The following is a 21,992-nucleotide window of genomic DNA, read 5'->3' as shown; positions in this document are numbered from 1 at the left end:
TCACATCCGGCTCTGTGCTGACAGTGCAGAGCCTACTTGAGATTCTGTCTCTCCTCTTCTCTCTGCCCCTCCCCACCCCTCTCAAAATAAATAAACTTAAAAAAAAAAAAAAAAAAGAACGTAGCCATCATGTCAAATGTTACGAAATTTCTAAACTTTCACTCTCAGTTTCCATAAATTACTTTGTTTCAAACTAGTTCTCAAACTTGGCCCTGGTTCTCAGACCACACTTTGAGTAGCACTGTCTTAGGATATACGCTGAAAAACATTTATCCCCGCTAGAAATAAAATAAAAACTGAAATACCAAAATAATTTAAATGAAGAAAAATAAAAATAACAAATGAATTGTGGTGAAAGTTTATCATGAAATTGATTTTTTACAATGTTTATTTTTTTTTTTTTTTTTTTTTTTTACAATGTTTATTTTTAAGAAAGAGAGTGAGTGAGCTCGGGAGCCGGGAGGGTTGTCGCGGGGGGCGAGGATCCTAAGCAGGCTCCACGCTGACAGCACAGAGCCCACAGAGCCCGATGTGGAGCTCAAACTCACCAACTGTGAGACCATGACCTTCCCAAAGTCGGACGCTTAACCAACTGAGCCACCCAGGTGCCCCATCATAAAATTTAAATGCAAGTATTTTTTCATGGAAAAATCATTAGAGTTAGCATAATTACATTTAGAATATAAACACGGAATCAAAGTGGAGTTAAACCATCTCAGTGTCTAAATTACATTACGCATACATATTTCTCCTCTGATTTCTGATTGTAATGCTGAGTTTTTATTATGGAATGTATGTCTGTAAGGAAAATCTAATACACTCAAATTCCAAAACACTACACAGTCAATCCAAAAAAGAACAGATAGTTCAACTATTTGCTATTCTGTTTTTAAAACTAATCCTTTATCTTCTAAAATACTGGGATACCACGGACTCTATGAATTCTAAAGAGTTGAAATTTAAAATTAGATCGGGGCGCCTGGGTGGTGCAGTCGGTTAAACCTCCGACTTCAGCCAGGTCACGATCTCGCGGTCCGTGAGTTCGAGCCCCGCGTCGGGCTCTGGGCTGATGGCTCGGAGCCTGGAGCCTGTTTCCGATTCTGTGTCTCCCTCTCTCTCTGCCCCTCCCCCGTTCATGCTCTGTCTCTCTCTGTCCCAAAAATAAATAAAAAACATTGAAAAAAAAATTTTTAAAAAAAAAATAAATAAATAAATAAAATAAAATAAAATTAGAAAAAGGAGGGGCGCCTGGGTGGCTTGGTCGGTTAAGCGTCCGACTTCGGCTCAGGTCATGATCTCACGGTCCGTGGGTTCGAGCCTCGTGTCGGGCTCTGTGCTGACAGCTCAGAGCCTGGAGCCTGTTTCAGATTCTGTGTCTCCCTCTCTCTCTCTGCCCCTCCCCTGTTCATGCTCTGTCTCTCTCTGTCTCAAAAGTAAATAAAGGTTAAAAAAAAATTTTTTTTTAATAAAAATAAAAAAATAAAATTAGAAAAAGGAAGCCCCCTTTTTTTTTTTGGCTTCCAAAGACCAGACTGGAAAAGATAAAGAAGAAAATCTAATTTTTCCTTCCATGAGATAGAAGATGGCTAAAAACAAGCCATTCCCTGAAAAATAGATCCAATGATGTAACCAATAAGTTGAAAGTAAAATACACTATAAGTGTACTGGAAAGTGGATGAAGTCAGTAAAAATATAGGTGGGTTCTGTAATATCACCAAAATTGCCATGATGTATGAAAACAGTTGCTTAAGAACCTTGTCAAAAACACACCCAGGACCTCTGATTCTGGCCACAACTATGTTTTTTTTTTTTAACACAGGAAACCTTCCCACCAAAAACAACTGTAAAACTATGTAAAACTACAATTTACCCTCAGACAACACAAGTTGGAACTGTTCACATCCACTTATATGTGGATTTTTTTTCAATAAATACAGTATAGGCGTGCCTGGGTGGCTCAGTTGGTTAAGCATCCAACTTCGGCTCAGGTCATGTTCGTGAGTTTGAGCCCCATGTCGGGCCCTGTGCTGACAACTCAGAGCCTAGAGCCTGGAGCCTGCTATGGATTCTGTGTCTCCATCTCTCTCTCTACCCCTCCCCTCCCTCTCAAAAATGAGTAAACATTAAATATATGTATATAAATGATCCCAGATAAAAACAAAGAAAAGAATTTCAGGATGAATCAAAGCACAAGACAGGTTAGCTCTATGATCAATATAAATGAATACTGACTGGCTAACATAGTAACAATAACATCTTAGGGGTTTAAAACTTATGAAGAAGTAAAACATAACATCAATAGCACAAAAGGCAGGAATAGATATATGTAGTGAAATGGCTATAAAATTCCTGTATTGTTTTGAAAGTGGTAAAAGCACACATTTAAGGTACAATGTAATAATTTCAAAGATGTATATGTTGGGGCACTTGCCTGGCTCAGTTGGTAGAGGATGTGACTCTTGATCTCAGGGTCATGAGTTCAAGCCCCACAGTGGGCATATAGCTCACTTTAAAAAAAAAGAAAAAAAAGTTTTGGGGCACATGAGTGGCTCAGTTGGTTAAGTGTCTGACTCTTGGTTTTAACACAGGTCATGATCTCATGGTTCATAAATTTGAGCCTCACATCTCCCTCTGCCCTGACAATGTGGAACCTGCTTGGGCTTCTCTCTCTGCCCTCTCTCTCTGCCCCTCCCCCACTTGCACTGTCTCTCAAAATAAACTTTTAAAATTTTTTTTTAAATTTAAAAACATAAAAGCATATCAAATCTTGGACTACTTTTAAATTTTTTTTTTCAATGTTTTTTATTTATTTTTGGGACAGAGAGAGACAGAGCATGAACGGGGGAGGGGCAGAGAGAGAGGGAGACACAGAATCGGAAACAGGCTCCAGGCTCCGAGCCATCAGCCCAGAGCCTGACGTGGGGCTCGAACTCACGCACCGCGAGATCATGACCTGGCTGAAGTCGGATGCTTAACCGACTGCGCCACCCAGGCGCCCCTTGGACTACTTTTAAAAATAAAAAGATGCATATTGTTAATCTATAGAGTAACATGTGCAAGAAAAAAGAATATAAAACTAAAGAACTAATAACGAAGAAAAATAAAAGTACTTGGTTAATCAAAAGAAGGAAAGAAGAAACAAAAAAAAACAGAGGAAAATAGAAAATTCAACTTACGTTACGTTAAATATAAACTCAACTTATGTATAACGTTAAATATAGTAATACATTAAACATAAACTCAAGTTACATTAAATATAAAAAAAATATATGAGCTAATTAAAAAGCAAAAATGTTCGGACTAAGTTTTTTTAAAAAAGACTAGGCTACACATAGGAGAAACATTTAAAAACATTTTTTAATACATTTATTTATTTTTGAGAGACAGAGAACAATTCAGGGAGGGACAGAGAGAGAATGAGACACAGAATCTGAATGAAGCAGGCTCTAGGCTCCGAGCTGTCAGCACAGAGCCCAATGCAGGGCTCGAACCCACAAACCGTGAGATCGTGACCTGAGCCGAGATCAAGAGTCAGATACCCTTAATCGACTGAGCCACCCAGGCACCCTTAGGAGAAACATTTTAAAAATAAAGGCACAAAAAAGGTTGAAAGCAAAAGAATATAAATACTATATACCACGTATACACGAATATCACAAAGAAAACTTTAAGGCAAGAATATAAAAAGGAACATTTCATACTAATTGAGTTAATTCAACAGGAAGACAAAACAATTCTAAATTGGTATGCATCTGATAATAGAGCTTAAATATATAAAATAAAAGTTGACAGGGAAAAAAAAGGATAAAGCCACAATCATATTTGGAGATTTTGACAAATGTCATTCAGTAACTAATACAACAGTAGACAAAGAAATCAGTAAGGACATAAGAGATCTGAACAATATAAATAATGAACTTACAGACATATGTAGAACACAATACTTGATCTAAATGACAAGTGTCTAAATGACACCCACAAAATACATTATTTTTATGGGCACATAAAACAGACCATATGCTCACTAAGTCTCAACAATTTTCAAAGGTCAGGAATCATACGGAATATACTCTCTGACCACAGTGGAATTAGCTAGAAATAAATAAAGAAGTTTAACTGGAAAGATCCTCAAATATTTGGAAAGTAAGCAATGTATCTCTAAATAATCCATAAATCAAAGAAAAAATCATAAAGGAAATTAGAAATATTTTAAGATGAATGAAAGCAAAAATATGACATATCATAGCTTGCAGAACGCAGCGAAAGCAATGCTTCAAGGGAAAGTTACAACTGTGCATGTATATATTAGAAAACAAGTGAAAATCTTATAAGAGGCTAGAAAAGAACAAATCAAATAAGGTAAATTTCAGGAAGGAAATAATGAACAGAAACCAATAAAACAGAAAACATAAATAGAATTTAAAAAAAAAGAAAGCCTGGGGCGCCTGGGTGGCTCAGTCGGTTAAGCGTCCGACTTCGCTCAGGTCACGAACTCGTGGTCCGTGGGTTCGAGCCCCGCGTCAGGCTCTGGGCTGATGGCTCAGAGCCTGGAGCCTGCTTCCGATTCTGTGTCTCCCTCTCTCTCTGCCCCTCCCCCGTTCATGCTCTGTCTCTCTCTGTCTCAAAAATAAATAAACGTTAAAAAAATAAAAAATAAAATAAAATAAAAAATAAAAAAATAAAAGCCAAAAGGTGGTTCTTTGAAAAGATTAATAAAATTGATAAACCTCAAGCCAAACTTACCAACAAAAAAAATCAGACTTCTCAACAAAAAGTTTCCAACCAGAAATAAAGAGGACAGGGGTGCCTGGGTGGCTCAGTCAGTTAAGCACCCAACTTCAGCTCAGGTCCTTATCTCATGGTTCATGAGTTCTAGCCCCTCGTTGGTCTCTGTTCTAACAGTGCAGAGCCTGCTTGGGATTCCCTCTCTCTCCTTCTCCCTCTGCCCTTCCCCAACTCACTTACTCACTCTCTTTCTCTCTCTCTCTCAAAATAAATAAATAAACCTAAAAAAATCTTAAAGATACCCCAAAATAGAGGCACTTGGCTGGCTCAGTTTGGTGGAGTGTGCAACTCTTAATCTGAGGGTCATGGAGTTCAATCCCTGTTGGGTATGGAGATTAGTTAAAAACTAAAACCAAAAAAAAAAAAAAAAAAAAAAAAAAAAAATCCCAAAATAAGCCTTTTATAAACAACTTTACATCAAAATATTTGACAATTTAGAGAAAACATACAAATTCCTCGAAAAACACAACTGACCAAAACTGACAGAAACAGGAAATCTGAATAGTCCTAAAATTATTAAAGAATTTACTCCATAATTTAAAATCCTTTTGACAAAGAGAACTCCAAGCCTAGGTAACTTCTTGGTGAAGTCTTACAAAATTTTGAGAAATAAATAATAGCCTTACATAAACTCTTCCAGAGAGTGGACAATGATGGGAAACTTCCCAATTCATTTTATTATTTTTTTTAATGTATGTTTATTTTTGAGAGAGACAAAGTCAGAATGCGAGTGGGTTAGAGGCAGAGAGAGAGGGGGAGACACAGAATCCGAAGCAGGCTCCAGGCTCTGAGCTGACAGCACAGAGCCCGACACGGGGCTCGAACTCACGAGCTATGAGATCATAACCTGAGGTGAAGTCGGATGCTCAACCAACTGAGCCACCCAGGTACCCCCCAATTTATTTTATAAGGCCAGTTACCAAACACCAACACATGAAAAAGACATTATAAGAAAATTAAAGCCAGTACCTCTCATAAATAAAGACACAAAACCTTGAATTATATTATCAGGAAATGGGTCCGGCAGCTCATGGAAAGTCTGATACGTCATGACCAAATAGGTTCATCCCAGAAACGCCAGTTTGCTCTAACACTCAAAACCCAATCACATTTGTCATTAGGTACATGCACCTAAACACAGAGTTTTAAAATATGTAGAGCAGGGGCACTTGGCTGGCCCCATCAGTGGAGCACACAACTCTTGATCTCAGGGTCATGAGTTTGAGCCCCACGTGGGGTATAAAGATTATTTAAGGGGCACCCGGGTGACTGAGTCTGTTAAGCATCTAACTCAGTTTCGGCTCAAGTCATGATCTCACAGTTTGTCAGTTAAAGCCCCACAATGGGCTGTGTGCTAACAGCTACAGAGCATGCTTGGGATTCTCTGTCTCCCTCTCTTTATCTTCCTCCCCTCACTCTTTCTCTCAAAATAAGTAAATATTAAAAAAAAATAATAAACAAAACCTTTTAAAATGAATAAAAGTATATAGAGCTAGGGGCGCCTGGGTGGCTCAGTCGGTTGAGCAACCGACTTCGGCTCAGGTCATGATCTCACGGTCCGTGAGTTCGAGCCCCGCATCAGGCTCTGTGCTGACAGCTCAGAGCCTGGAGCCTGTTTCAGATTCTGTGTCTCCCTCTCTCTCTGACCCTCCTCCGTTCATGCTCTGTCTCTATCTCAAAAATAAATAAACGTTTAAAAAAAAAATTAAAAAAAAAAGAAAACTACACACTTCTGAATAATCTGTGGGTCAAAGAAGACATCCCAAAGGAAATTAGAAAATATTGTCAACTGAAGTCCATGAAATATAACATATCAAACAAAATTTGCGGGGCACAGCTAACACAAGTGTTTAACAGGAAAGTGACACATTAAGTACTATTAAAAAATAAGAAAAGTCTCAAATCAGTGATCTAAGCTTCCACTTTAAGAAAACCAGAAAAAGACCAAATTAAACCCAAAGCAAGAAGAAAGCAGACAAAAATCAATGAAATAGAAAACAGAAAAATAGAGAAGTTAATGAAATCAAAATCTTGTCCTTTGAATTCAAAGATGAATACTGAAAACCTTCTAGCCAGAGTGGTTAAGACAGAGTGGTTAAGAAAAAGACACAAATCACCAGTATCAAGAATAAAAGAACAGACACCGCTGCAGACCCTACAGATAATAGAAAGATAACAAAGGAATATTATGAAAACACTTATGCCAATAAATGTGACAAGGTAGACGAAACAGACAAATACCTTGAAAGATACCAACTGTAGGGACACCTGGGTGGCTGTCAATTAAACATCCAACTTTGGCTCAGGTCATGATCTCACAGTTCGTGGGTTCAAGCCCCATGCACTCTGCATTAGCGGCACAGAGCTTACCAGGGGATTCTCTCTCTCTCTCTCTCTCTCTCTCTCTCTCTTTCTCTATCTCTGGCTCAGGTCATGATCTCACAGTTCGTGGGTTCGAGCCCCATGCACTCTGCATTAGCGGCACAGAGCCTACCAGGGGATTTTCTCTCTCTCTCTCTCAATCTCTCTGCCCCTCACCAGCTCATGCGTATGTACTCTCTCTTTCAAAATAAAAAAATAAATATTAATAAAAAGGAAGAAGTAATACCAATTCACACACGCTCTTCCAAAAACAAAAGCACAAAAAGGGAACACTTCCCAACTCAGCATGACCCCAATATCAAACCATACAAAGACAGTACAAGAAAACTATCGACCACAGATACAAAAATCTTTAAAATACTAGCAAATCAAATCCAGCAATATATAAAAAGGGTAATATATCATGGCCAAAAGGTGTGGCTTACTCCAGAAATGCAAAATTGCTTTCAAATTTGAAAATCAATCAATATAATTCACTATATCAACAGATCAAAAGCAAAAACAAAACAAAAGACAATCTCAATAGAGGCAGAGAAAGCTTTTCACAAAATCTAACATCAATTCACCATAAAAACTCTCAGCAACTAGGAACAGTAGAGAACTTCCTCAATCCAATACACCACAGCTATAAACCAGCTTCAGCTCCACGGTGAAAGACGGAACGTGCTTCCCGGAGACCAGGAACACAGGAAAGACGACCCCTCTCGCCACTTCCCCTCAGGGTTGTACACAGTAAAGGGGGACTGACAAATGGAAAGGAAGAGAAAGAGGGAGGGAGATATAAAGGGAAGAAGAGGAAGAAAGAGAAATGAAGGTAAAAAAAAAAAAACCCTTGTTCTCAGATGACATAATTATCTCTGTAAGAAATTGTTAAAGAATCTATAAAGTAAGGGTGCCTGGGTGACTCGGTCCATTAAGCGGCCGACTCAATTTCAGTTCAGGTCACGATCTCACTGCACTGTGAGCGCAGGGCCTGCTTGGGATTCTCTCTCTCCCTCTCTCTCAAAACAAATAAACTCTTCCAAAACAAAAAAGAATGGGGGCACCTGGGTGGCTCAGTTGGTTAAGCATCTGATTTCGGCTCAGGTCACATTCTCTCTCGGTTCGTGGGTTCGAGCCCCATGTCGGGCTCTGTGCTGACCGCTCAGAACCTAGAGCCTGCTTCCAATTCTACGTCTCCCCCTCTGTCTGTCCCTCCTCCGCTTGCACTCTTTCTCTCAAAAATAAATAAACGTTAAAAAATAATAATAAAATAAAAACAAAAAAGAATCTATAAAGTATATACAGCTAATAAATGAATTTATAGCAAAATCACAAGATATACTGATATACCCAAGCCTACTCTATCTGTATGTTGGCAACAAACTAGAAGTTGAAAAGAAAAACTGACATAAGCATAAAAAAAAAAAATGCATGTTTCATAAATCTAAAATATAAGTGAAAAATGTATATGGTAAAAACTACAAAATATTGCTGAGAGAAATTTTTAAACGTCTAAATAAATATATGTATCTTGCTACGGATTAGTAGACTCAGTACTGTTAAGATGACAACTTTCTTCCCAAATTGCACAGATTCATTTCCAATCAGTATTTCAGCAAGTATTTTTGAAGAAAATAACAACCCAATTCTCAAATTTACATGGAAATGCAAATGACCTAGAATAGCTCAATAACCTTGTTTTAAAAAGGCGGTGTGGGGGGGGGTGCACCTGGGTGGTTCAGTCAGTTAAGCATACAACTTCCATTCAGGTCATAATCATGTGGTTCATGAGTTCGAGCCCCACGTCGGGCTCTGTACTGACAGCTCAGAGCCTGGAGCCTGCTTCAGATTCTGTGTCTCTCTCTTTCTGCCTCTCCCCGGCTTGTGCGCACGCATTCTCTCTCTCTCTCTCAAAAATAACATTAAAAATAATAAAAAATAAAAATAAAAAGGACAAAGTGAAGATTCATACTACCCGACCTCGACACTCCCTGTGAAGTTATACTAATCGAGCCTGTGTGGTGTTGGTGAAAGGTTAGACACACAGATCAGTGGGACAGAACAGAGTCCAGAAAAGTCCACACTAATATGGCCAAGTGATTTTTTTACATAGGTGCAAAGGTAACTTATTTTTTCTTAATTTTTTAAATGTTTTTTTTTATTTATTTTTGAGAGAGACAGACACAGAGTGTGAATGGGGGAGGGGCAGAGAGAGAGGGAGACACAGAATCTGAAGCAGGCTCCAGGCTCCAGGCTCCAAGCTGTCAGCACAGAGCCCAACACAGGGCTCAAACTCATGAACTGCAAGATCATGATCTGAGCCAAAGTCGGACGACAAACTGACTGAGCCACCCAGGTGCCCTATGTGCAAAGGTAATTAAATGGAGAAAAAATATTTTCCAAAAATAGTGCTGAAATAAGTGAACATCCACATGCAAGAGAGTCTCAAACATACCTCACACATGATGGTACAAAAATTAACTCAACATGGTTCATACACCTAAATGTAATATGTAAAACCATACAACTTGCAGAAAAGAAACTCTGTGACCTCAGTTTGGGCAGAGTTCCTTTTCTTTTTTAAATCATTTTTTTTTTTTTTTTAAGTCTGCTTTCCTCCCGGTGTGCAGCTCGACCTCACAACCCTCTGAGATCCCGAGTCTCGAGGTTCCCCAACTGAGCCAGCCGGGTGCCCCAGGGTTAGGCAGTGTTCCTTGATATGACACCAAAACCATATTCCACAAAAGTAAATCCTGGAGTATCTCCCTGTAGCTAAAACAACGTGAGCACGATAACGACAGTACTGCATTGTAACTCAAATAATAAAATAAGTATCTCAGTCCATACTCACATAAAAATTGAAAAAATAAATAAATAATGAAGAAGGGACAGGTCCTCTTTAAAGTTTATTTCTTTTCAGGGAAAGAGAGTGAGAGCATGTGTGAGCAAGGGAGAGGTGGGGGGAAGAGAGAGAACCCCAAGCAGGCTCCATGCTATCAGTGCAGAGCCCAACGCAGGGCCCAAACTCATGAACTCCTGAAACATGAGATGATGACCTGTCTGAGCCAAAATCAAGAGGCGGACACTTACTTAACTGACTGAGCCACCCAGGTGCCCCAGGACAGCTCTTCTTTATAGAAAATCCCAATTAATAGAAGGAGAAGGCATGACAGAAATAAAAAATTGCCATTAGAAGAACACAGTAATGGAGCATCTGGGTGGCTCAGTCAGTTGGACATCCGACTTTGGCTCAGGTCACGATCTCATGGTTTGTGAGTTTGAGTCCCGCGATAGGCTCTCTGCTGTCAGCACAGAGCCTGCTTTGGATCCCTCCCTCTCTCTGCCCCTCCCTTGCTGGTTCTCTCTCTCTGTCTTTCAAAATAAATACATAAAGTTAAAAAAAAAAAAAAAAAGCCTGTTACAGGCAATCTACCAATGGATGCTAAAATTAGTGGACAAAGATTCGAAGATGAACAGGATAGATGCATAGTTTTAAAGTATTTCCTGCAAGATATGTACTGATTACAAAAGGAATGAAGGCAAACAACAGAACAATGAACTAACATTTCACCAAAAATGATCTACAGATGGCCATAAACACATGAAAATATGCTCTGTAGCATTATTCCTTGGGGAAATGCAATTGAAAACCAGGAGGAAATACACCTACTAGAACGGATAAAATTAAGTCTGACAGCGGCTGGCTGGAGGCTATCAGCTGCAAATCTCACATACTACAGGTGGGAGTGTAAGATGGTCCGGCCACCCTGGAACACAGTTCAGCAGTTTCTTACAAAGTTAAACATAAACCACAAGCCCCAGCAATGACACTCCTAGTTATTTACCCCAGAAAAATGAAAATTTATGTCTATCGAAGACCTACATGTGAATATTTATAGCAGTTTCAGGCAAAACCTGGAAACAATCCAAATGCCCATCAACTGGTGAACAGGTAAACTAACTGTGGTCCTTCGTTGGAAGAGAATGAATACTACTCAGCGATGAAAGCACGAATGAATCTCAAAGGCATCAGACTAGGTGAAAGATACCAGATGCGCAAGGCTCCGTACTGTATGACACCTCACGCGTAATAACACCGTACAAAACGGGAACCTGCCAGAACAGAAGGGAGACTGGCAGGTGCCGAGGGCGGAGGATGAAGGCCTGCAGAGGGGAGTGAGAGAACTTCTGCGGTCAGAGAGACATCCCATATGCTGATGGTGGTGGCTGTTACATAATTTTTCTTATTTTTAAAAAATGTTTGTTTATCTATTTTGAGAGATAAAGCTCGAGCAGGGGAGAGGCAGAGAGAGAGAATCTCAAGCAGGCTCCACAGTCAGCACAGGGGCTTGATCACACAACCGTGAGATCATGACCTGAGCTGAAATCAAGAGTCAGACACTTAACCGACTGGGTCACCCAGGTGCCCCTAGAAGTCTTTATTCACTTGTGTGTATGTGTTATAATTCACAATAAAAAAAATATAATATTTAGGGGCACCTGGGTGGCTCAGTCAGTTGAGCATCCAACTTCGGTTCAGGTCATGATCTCACAGCTTGTGGGTTCAAGCCCTGCGTGGGGCTCTGTTGCTGACAGCTCAGAGCCTGGAGCTGCTTAGCATTGTGTCTCCCTCTCTCTTTGCCCCTCCCCCGCTCACACTCGCGATCTCTCTCTCTCTCTCTCAAAAATAAACATTAAAAAAAATTTTTTTTTACATACAATATTTCAAACAAATGTAAAGAGGCCTAATCCTATGACCTAGCAATTACACCCAAGGAAAATCAGGTGCAGATGCTCACCCAGACACCTGCACCAGGAATATCCACGGCAGCACCAGTCAGAGTAGCCTGCAACTAGAAACCATCCTAATGCCCGGTAAGAGCTGAATGGATAAAGAAATAGTAGAAAGCTCCAAAAGGCTACTACACAGCAATGAAAACGAGCAATCCACAAGTACGTGCAGCAACGGGGGCCAATTTCATAACACGACAACACAAGTGGAAAAAGGCAGTCACAAAACACACATACATACGATTCCACTCATAAAGTACAAAACAGGTGAACCAGGAAGTCAGAATAATGGTCCTGCAGGGGTGGGGTGTTGGTAGTAACTGAAAGGGAGGGCCCTGGGTGCAGGTAATATTCTGTTTTTGATCCAGTTCCTGCTTGCATGGGTGTTTGCAATCTCTGAAATTCAGTGAACTTGGATCTCTTAAAATACGTGCAGTTTTCTCCATATTGTGCTTCATATTACACTTCAATAGAGAGGGTTTTTAATTAAAAAAGAAAAAAAGAGAAACAAAGCCTACCCATCGGAATGAAGAGTCCGCCGTCCTCTGTCTCATCCTCAGCTTGCGGAGCCAGAGTCCCAAGTGGCTTCTCTTGGGGACAGGCACAGACATGTGACGGAGGGGACTTCCCAGGCAGGGCTCCCGGTTTGGCAGAGTGGGCGCCTAGAGGCAGTGAAGGCATCTCCCCTCCAGACTGAGGTTTTCCTGGAAGAATCACAAGGGTTGCTCCACACTGTGCCCATTTGCAATCATACCAGGTTGCAGAAATCAGCATTTTGTTATAAAGTCCTCTTCAGCTGGGTAATTTCATTAATGATGCACGTACTACATAGGTATTCCTCTCTTTTAAAGACAGTATCCTAAGAAAAATACCGAAATCAAAGCTCAGATCCAATTTGCTCATCTAATGTCAGGGAGCTGAACCAGATAATTGCTAAGGTCTTTCTACTTCTAATATGCTTTGAGTTATGCATTTTTTTCCTATGGAGAAATCAGAACCCTAATAGTGGGGTGGGGGGTGTTATACTTCTGATGACAAAGGGACATTTTATGTGGACAATCATTAACACCACATTTAATCTCTATAAATGATATCCATTACAAAATGTCCTGAACTTTCTGACTCTGTAAATTTTACAGAGCAGGAGAGTAAAAACCACCATCAAATTATAAATACGTGGTTGATTCTATGGTTCACTAGACAACTTTCTCCTTTTCATCTCAACTCTTCATTGGTGCCATCGTTCCTTCTTCTGGGGAAGATGGGGTGTTCAAAAAGCAAAGCACTCATGCTGTATCAAAAGTAAACATTAGAACCAAGTTGTCATGAGGAGAAGAATACACACAGGCTTGTGTACGGGCGGAATATCTACAGACTATACACAAGGGACTGCTGAACTGCCTGCCTGCTTCTAAGACAAAGACCTGGGGTCCAGAGGACAGAGTGAAGGGGTGCCTACCTTTTCACTATGCACCCTCTGTATTTATGAATTTCTTCCATGTCTGCATATCATAAAGTCAAAAAATTTTTAGGGGCGCCTGGGTGGCTCAGTTGCTTAAGCGTCCAACTTTGGCTCAGGTCATGATCTTGCAGTTTGTGGGTTCGAGCCCCATGTCAGGCTCTGTACTGACAGCTCAGGGCCCGCTTTGGATCCTCTGTCCCTCTCTCTCTGCCCCTCCCCGGCTCGCTCGCTCTCTCTCAAAATTAAATAAACATTTTTAAGAAATCCATTAAGAAGGAAGATCTCATGAAATAAAAATTTTTTTTTTTTTCAAAAAAAGATCAGGTTGTTTATCACTGAGCTCTGCCCAAAGTAGCCTCTATACTCTCGACTCCTACCTCATCAACATGGCCAGTTTCAACTGGTGTAAACAGGATTTGAAACTGGACCACCCTCCACACTCCAACAAAGAAAAGAAGTTTTAGTTTTAAATTAAGTATGAATCAATCACTGACTGAATTTACTCTTCAATCTTCCATCCTCCATTTCTGGAGCCCATGGTTACTCCACGACGTCAAAACATCTGAGGGCTTTTGCTTTTAACGGGGACTGGACAAGAAGTGAAGTCCTGAGTCCGTCAAATCAAAAGTTCCTCTCAGTCAAATACCTTAGAAAAGAGAACTTCAATCAACAGCACAGCATAGTGCTCTCATTTTTAAAAAAAATTTTTTAATGTTTATTTATTTTTGAGAGAGGGAAAGAGACAGAGCGTGTTCAGGGAGGGGCAGAGAGAGAGAGAGAAGGAGACACAGAATCCAAAGCAGGCTCCAGGTTGTCTCTGAGCTGTCAGCACAAGCCTGATGCAGGGTTCGAACTGGTGAACCAAGAGATTATGACCTGGGCCGAAGTCAGATGTTTAACCAACTGAGCCACCCAGACGCCCCAACATAGTGCTCTCATTTAGTCAACACCCTTCATAATTTTTAGATTAATGGTGTCAACATTTCAAAACTGATCCAACATAAAAGACGTTTTAAACAAACATACGAGAAGCTCACTTTGGTAGCTAGTTTCCATCGCTACTTTTACTACGGAAAACACATCTGGAACTACTCTAACACTGTCCCTACCGTTTATAGGCTGCACCAGTCTCTACATAGAGAAAACGTTCCTTTTTATTTTTCTTTTTTATTTTTTCAGTTGTATTTAAGTAATCTCTACACCCAACAAAGGACTCAAACCCGACCCCAAGATCAAGAGTCACACACTCTTCCAACTAAGGCAGCCAGACACCCCGAAAATGTTCCTTTCCTATTACCCAATCATGTTGCTTCTCAACTTAACTCTCCTCCCAGAGAACCCCACAGGACCCCCGCTTTTCCTTCCCTCTGTCCGTGTGCTGGAGGCTGAAAGCCCCTAGAAACGGAAGCTGAGAAGAGTAAGAGAGACACAGAAGGGAACGCCTCACACAGAGCACATCTGTAACTTGTTTACTGCCAGCCTAAGAACTGCGAATGGATAACATGAAAGTAATTCGCTGAGAAATGCCCAAGGCAACTAATTACGAGCTGAAATCTGCCGAAGTTAATCATTTTTACAAAACAAAGAAAAAAAAGCACGAGGAGAAATTAGATCATATAAATCAATTTTAAAAGAACAATTAAAATTCTGAAGACAAAAAAAGAGGCTGGGGGTGGGGGGAAAATTCTGTTAGAACACACACCAGTGCAGACGGAGTTTAATCCCTAGCACCTGCAGCCTAGAAACGATATAGCAGGTGCACGGAATGCAACAACTCGCTGACCGGGTAGCCCTGGGACATGTGTTCCTAAACCCTCAGGAGATGTCTGACATGTCCCACAGTACAAACGCTTATATTCTATGTTCTTTCCCATACACACCTAGGGTAGTTTAATTTATAAATTAGGCAGGGAGGTTACCAATAACTAATCATAAAAGAGAACAATTAAAACAATATACCGTAAAAAGTTATGTGAATGTGCTCTCCCCTCTCGAAATATCTTCCTGTCCTGTACTCACCTTTCTAGTGATGACGTGAGATGATGAAATGCCTACGTGAGGACAGGATGTGAGGTGAGTGACGCAGCCTTGTGACCCGGTTGTTAGGCCACTACTGACCTTCTGACGACAGTACGTCAGGAGGATCATCTGCCTCCAGACCGAGGTTGACTGCGGATAACTGAAACTACGGATAAAGGAGAACTACTACACTTCAACCCAGACTTTTTTTGTCCTTGTTTTTGTTTTTTTATGTACTCATAATACTAAAATGTTACTTACAAGAGAACAAAACAACTAAAAGAACATACAATAAGTTCTTCTTAAGATTTCTTTTTTTTTTAATGTTTATTTTTTGAGAGAGAGAGCACACAAGATCACGAGCAGGGGAAGGGCAGAGAGAGAGGAAACACAGGATCGGAAGCAGGCTCTGCACTGACAGCAGAGAGCCCAATGTGGGGCTTGAGCACAAGAACCATGAGATCATGACCTGTGCGAAAGCCAGACACTTCACTGACTGAGCCACCCAGGCACCTCTTTAAGATTTCATTTTTAAGTAATCTCTACACAGGGCTTGAACTCACAACCCTGAGATCAGGAGTCACATGCTCTACCGACTGAGCCAGCCAGGCACTCCTGTACTAATTTTAGTAGTAATTACTGTGGGTAGTAAGGTTGTGGGTGATTTTTTTTCTACCTTAAATTTTTCAGTATTTTTAAAAATGCATATATATGAATTTTTAGTCTTCTTTTCTGTTTTGTATGTTACATTTCTTTTTTTATGTTTTTAAGTTTATTTATTTAGAAAGAGAGCTTGTGCACACGAGAGAGAGAGAGCGAGCACACACAGGGGGAAGAAGCAGAGAGAGAGGAGAGACAGAATCCCAAGCAGGCTCTGCACTGCCAGCACAGAGCCCAAAGCGGGGCTCTCACAAACCCTGAGGTCACTACCTGAGCCAAAATCAAGAGTCAGACGCTTAACCAACTGAGCCACCCAGGCGTCCCTTGTATATTACATTTCTATTTAGCAAAAATTAAACAAAAAGTTACTTACGGGGAGAAAAAGGATTCTGGATAGACACTCTCATAAGGTCCTTCTTTTCCAGGTATTGCTTGCTCATTACAGTGCAAGATGATAGAATTCACTTCTAATTATCCAGCCTCGTGAGGGGGAGTGGTATTACAGCTGACCGTAAACAACGAACGTTTATCTCATTCACCCACGCCTGGACCTCTGAAAACTAACCCCTGGAAACGTCTGTAGACCCCACTCCTCAGCAGCAGGTGACTCTGAAGCCCTGGGGATCACCCACCCCGCCCTACTTGACTCCCGGGCCCTTTCCAGATCCCCTGCCTTCGCGTCACAAACACGCCCGGGCCTGAAGGAGACATTTCAGTGGCCCTGCTGTCCCCCAGGGCCATGTCCACCCTCCTGCCGTGGAGCAGACACTGCTGCCCTCCTCCTCCCTCACCACACCTCCTCGTCCCAGAAACTCCCCTGCACCCTCTCCAGGGCAGCCTTCCGTCAGGCCCCATCCTCCTCTTTCCTTAGTCACGAACTTTCAAATGAAGTGCCTCGTTCTGGACACCCCTCCTTCCTGAGATTTCTCCTATCACTTCCCCAGTTTTCCCTCTCTGCCATCTTCTTCCTCAGCCTTAGATTGTCAACTTCCTCCACGTTCCTTTCCACACAGAAGCACAACTCACACTTTGAACATTTCTGCTCCCACGTCTCACCAGACTCCAATCTCAGAGTTGTATTTTATCTTGACGGCCCCAAATCAGCTCAGGCAGCACGCGTGGAAGGACGAACTCCTCTCCAAGTGCCTCAGTGCCCGTGCCTGGAAGCTGTCCGACCCAGCACTGGGGCCAGAGAACTGAAACGATGCCAGTCTCTGAGCAAGACTAATTCTCCCTCCTGATGTCTCTAGGGTACGCCTTTTTCTGACCTCACTGCCAACATCCCAGACTGACCCTCTGTAAGGTCTCACGGGGAAGCCAGCAAGGCTCTGTGTCATCCGCACCCGCACTGCCCCTGGGAAGCCCTGCTACATGCCCGCACACACAGCACCTCAGCGGGACGGCGGAACCTCTGGGGGACCGCGGATCCTCCGGGGGACTGCAGAACCTCTGCGGGACTGCGGAACTTCCGGGGGACCGTGGATCCTCCGGAGGACGACGGAACCTCTGCGGGACCGCGGAACTTCTGCGGGACCACAGATCCTTCGGGGGGCTGCAGAACCTCTGCGGGACGGCGGAACCTCCGGGGGACCGCGGATCCTACGCAGGGCTGCAGAATGTGCTGCTCCACCTCCTCTCCTTCCCCGCTCTATGGAACCCCACCAACCCAGCCAGTCCCAATTTCAAAAATCCGAATGACCCGTACCAGACACCCCAGCGCCTACATATTGCCTTCAACTGCTCCAAATGGATAATATGGTTATGTCTCGTCTTCCCAGCTACCCTAGAAAAGAGCTTTCTGAGGGGAGAACTATGCTTTCTGCTCCTCTTACTTGTGAACCAGCCATCACCTACAGGACGAGGTCCAGTGCTTGAGCATGAAAAACAAAGCCCTTCACAGTCTATACACAACCCACCACCCGGAAGTCATCTCTCACTTCTTCCAAGCAACCACCTCACCATCCTCTTCTGCCTCGGCGCCTACTACCCTTGGCCTAAGATACCCCCTGCCACCATCTGTCAAACTACGACTCCTCCCTCGAGGGTTACATCATCTCTTCAGAGCCCCGCCCAAAGTCCCAGGCAGTAGTGCCTCCTTCAAGCGGCTGCCTCTCCTCCAAAAGCCCTGCTGCACAGACACAACCGAATCACAAAAGGCCACATAGTTCACCCCTAGAAAGGAAAGGATACAGAAGAGGATCTAGGGAAAGGGAGGGAGAAGGTCTCCACCCACTCATAAAGTTCACTGCCGACCCCCACGAGCTCCACAGTCCCAATCCCACACTGGGTCAGTTTCCCCTTTCAGAAACACTGCTTTGTAAGGGAATGCCACCTAGCACCGACCGGGGAAACGTGGCTTAAGCCGTTTCATATCTTACCTCCTTCTTCCTTGACTTCTTCACTAGGCTCTCCTGAAAAAGGCTCCTTTGTAACAGGATGATCTCCTCTATCTTCTTGGGGAACTGGCCCAGGCCTGAGTGCAATCTTCTTCCCTCTCCTTGAGCCAGGGGCCTGGAGCTTTCCTTTACCAGTGTGTACAACAAGAGGCTGAGAAGACTCCAAGGAAGGTAGGGCGATGCCCTGAGAGATGGCCGCGTCAACAGCTTCCAGAACTGGTGCGTTTGTGTCCTGGGTGAGCACCCTGGAGCTCAGAGGTGGATCCTCCTCACCAAGCTGATTTCCTGCCTCCTGCGCGGACTGCACTTGGAGGCCAGCCACTCTGCCATGACTTGGACCCCCAGAGAGTGACGCTGACCCCAAGTCTTTCACCTGGTCAGTCACTGGTTTAACAGCGGACTCCAGGTCTAGGTCCTCTTCCTCCTGGCTGCCCTGGTGCTGTGGGGACCCAGTCACCGTAGTCCTTCTCTTCTTACAGGGCAACATTGTACAAGTCCCACCTGGGTTCCATCCTGAAAGGAGAAAAGCAAGTTCTTATCACCTTCATATTAATTAATGATAACAGCATTTCTTCAAGCACCTTTCCACTTATTCATGTTCAGTCAGGGACACAGTACTTTAGACCAAATGCACAACTTCCCAATTTTTTTCTTTTTTTTTACATCTATTTATTTTTGAGAGACAGAGTGAGACAAAGTGAGAGTGGGGGAGGGGCAGAAAGAGAGGGAGACACAGGATCGGAAGCAGGCTCCAAACTCAGCTGTCAGCACAGAGTCCGATGTGGAGCTCCAGCCCACGGACCGTGAGATCATGACCTGAGCTGAAGTCGGACGCTCAACCAACTGAGCCACCCAGGCGCCCCCGCAACCTCCCATTAGATGGGAGAGGAGTGACCGTGGTCAGAGTGCCGGGTTCAAACCCTAACTCCACCACCGATTAGCATGTTATCTTGGCTGAGCAACTTAACCTCTCTAATCTTCAGTTTCCTCAACTGAAAAAGATAGTAATTGTTCTTACCTCATAGGGTTGCTCTAAAAATCAAACAGTAAGTGATTAGTAAACGTCAGTGATCGTTACTATCAGGGAGGCAGAATAGCATGATGCCGAGAGCAAAGTGGGAGTCACACTGTCTGCATTTGTTTCCCAAGTCAGCTTCTCTCCAACTTTCTGAAACTGCATAAATTACTTAACCTGAATCTCAGTTTCTTCAGCTATAAAATGAAATAAAAACAGCATCTATGTCATTAAATAGTAATTTATCACATCAATAATGTGTGCTATTGCTGTTTTCATAAACAGGTAGCCCCATCAACAGAAACAACCCAAAAGCAAAGTGTGGTTGTTTAAAAAGGTTAAGCTATATTAATAGAAATTCTGTTTTGAAAACAAGAGATTCCTATCATTCTCTATGCTATGTTACTTCTCAACTCTTGGCCTCAATTCCAGTTTTCACATCCTAAGGGCAACAACTGGAGGGCATCTTCTTTTACATTCTTATAGCACCTGTTTGTAAACCTCTTTTACAGTATTTATCACTTTTGTTATTCTCCTGTCTGTCTCCTTCCCATCCCTCCTTCCCTCAAAACTACGTGCTCTTTGAGGAAAAGGATTCTTTCAACTAGTACCCCTAGTACTTGGCAGGACGTGCCTACTGGATACTCAGTGAATGCTCCCTGAAGAAACGAAATAATGAATGAAAGCGCATGAACTTCTGAACTTCCTATCCCTAGCTTATCCTATGCACTTGGACCACGAGTTAAGCATCGTATGGAAAATGACTACATCATTCTACCCAGAAAAACTGTACTCTCATTAAAATAGGTCCAAGAATAAAATAAGTTGCCTAGTGTTATGCTAACAATGCTCAGGCAAAGTCTGAATGCCCATCTATCAGAGCACTACATGAAAGCCTGGACTAGAGGAGTAAGAAAGTTCTCTTTCAGTCTCAACTGTGATGTTATTTTAAACCTCCCTAATTCAGGAACGCCCGGTTGGCCCAGTAAGTGGAGCGCAGGACCCTTGATCTCAAGGTCATGAGTTCCAGTCCCACATTGGGGAGATTACTTAATAGAAGCAAAATAAAAACTTTTTAAAAACAAATAAAACAAGCCTCCCTAATTCAGGCACCAGGAAATCCCCACCCCAAAATCAGCTGATGGCCTTTTCTTAGTTATTAAAGACTCTGTCGACCCCTGTGAGGGGAGGGCGGTGAGGAGGTAAGAGGTGGAGTGGGAGCAGCTAGAAGAGTCCTACATTTCGGAGACGAATGACAGCTTCAAAAAAGAAAAAGGACAGAAAGAAGGCAGCCACTAGTCAAAGTCAGCAGCGCGCAGAGATGGGCTCCAGACACTTCGAACGCAGCAACCCTAAAAAGGCCCCCGCCTTGGGAACTCGAGTCACCCTTAACAGGGTGAATGAACGCGACTCCGGGGCAGCGCCAGCGCGGGCCGGTCCGGGGAACAGATTTCACCAGGGGGTCCTGAGCGCGCTTCCCACCGCGGCGCCGAGAGCCGGCCGCGGTCCCCACGCCCCGCCAGACACCTTCACGCTCCACCTCCCGTCACGCACCCCACGCCAGCCCTCAGGCCCGACCCCTCGGCCCGGACGTCCAGCTCCCACCCGCCTCTTCCCGCCCCGCCGCACGCGCCCCGCCGCCCTCACCAGCCGACCAGATCCCGCGGAAACCCAACCCCGCTCCCGCCGGAAGTCAGCCAACGGCAGCGACTGACGTGCGCGCCCCCGAGCCGCGGTGCGCGGCGCCAGCCAAGGAGCATGCGCTGACCTCCAGGCGCCATGCTAGGTGCGGGCGGACTGAAGCCGGCACGTCGGTTGTTGGCGAAAGAATTTAAAGGAATGTCTCGCTTTGAGCTGTCCCACTCAAAACAAAGCTGCGGGTTGCAATTCAGTGGCTGAGGTTGACATCTCTCTAATCCTTCTCGCCGCGAGATACCAGGAATCGGGACCGAGAAATGGCGAACTCATAAAATTGCAGAAAGAGGACTCCTGGCTTACAAATAGTGCGGTTTTCTGAATAAAGTGAATGCGATCTTGAACTCAACCCGTAGTGATTATTGATGCTGTATCATACTCTTCTTGATGCTGTATCATACTCTTCATTTCACAAAATGTTTTCATTTACGTTATCATAGGTGATTTGATCTTCACAAGAAACCCGATTGTTTCTTTCACAAGAAACAATGTATATTATACCTTCCAATTTACACAGAACAGAAATTTCTGTCTCAGCTGGAAAGGTGGTTTCACAAAGACACACAGCTATCAAGGGGAATCGGGCATCCTCTAGCTTCTAGTGCCATGATCCAGTGCCCGGGAAGGTCCCTGGGGCAGAGAGTCGATGTTTATTAATTCAATACATGGGTTTTGAATGATTCCTAGAACCATGTTCTTTACACTTTTCTAGAAGGACAGAATGTCGGAGTTGAAAAAACACTGTCTCAATTTACAGGTGAAGCATCAACAAATATTTATGCACTTAAATAATTTGATCCTGATC

At 43.1% G+C, this 21,992-nt stretch overlaps 1 protein-coding gene across 6 annotated transcripts in view; it reads right to left on the bottom strand.

Annotated features, from left to right (window-relative positions):
- The window catches only part of LOC122212296 (GON-4-like protein), a 74,565-nt gene that overhangs the window by 50,696 nt on the left and 1,877 nt on the right, over nucleotides 1-21,992 (bottom strand). For 4 of the 6 annotated variants that reach the window (XM_042926091.1, XM_042926094.1, XM_042926095.1 and 1 more), the window contains exons 1-3: nucleotides 21,140-21,182; nucleotides 18,460-18,990; nucleotides 12,459-12,644 (exon numbers count right to left, since the gene is read on the bottom strand). In XM_042926091.1, coding sequence (XP_042782025.1) covers nucleotides 12,459-12,644; nucleotides 18,460-18,964 — 691 coding nt within the window. In that variant the 5' untranslated portion in view covers nucleotides 18,965-18,990; nucleotides 21,140-21,182. Of the gene's footprint in view, nucleotides 1-12,458; nucleotides 12,645-18,459; nucleotides 18,991-21,046; nucleotides 21,064-21,139; nucleotides 21,183-21,992 lie in introns of those variants that run through there. The other 2 variants (XM_042926093.1, XM_042926092.1) reach the window with 2 other exon arrangements.

This window comes from Panthera leo, chromosome F3 (genome assembly GCF_018350215.1).
Source record: "Panthera leo isolate Ple1 chromosome F3, P.leo_Ple1_pat1.1, whole genome shotgun sequence".
Taxonomy (NCBI): Eukaryota; Metazoa; Chordata; class Mammalia; order Carnivora; family Felidae; genus Panthera; species Panthera leo.
The sequence above is the reverse complement of the archived record's forward strand: the minus strand, read 5'-3'. Positions and strand labels throughout refer to the sequence as shown.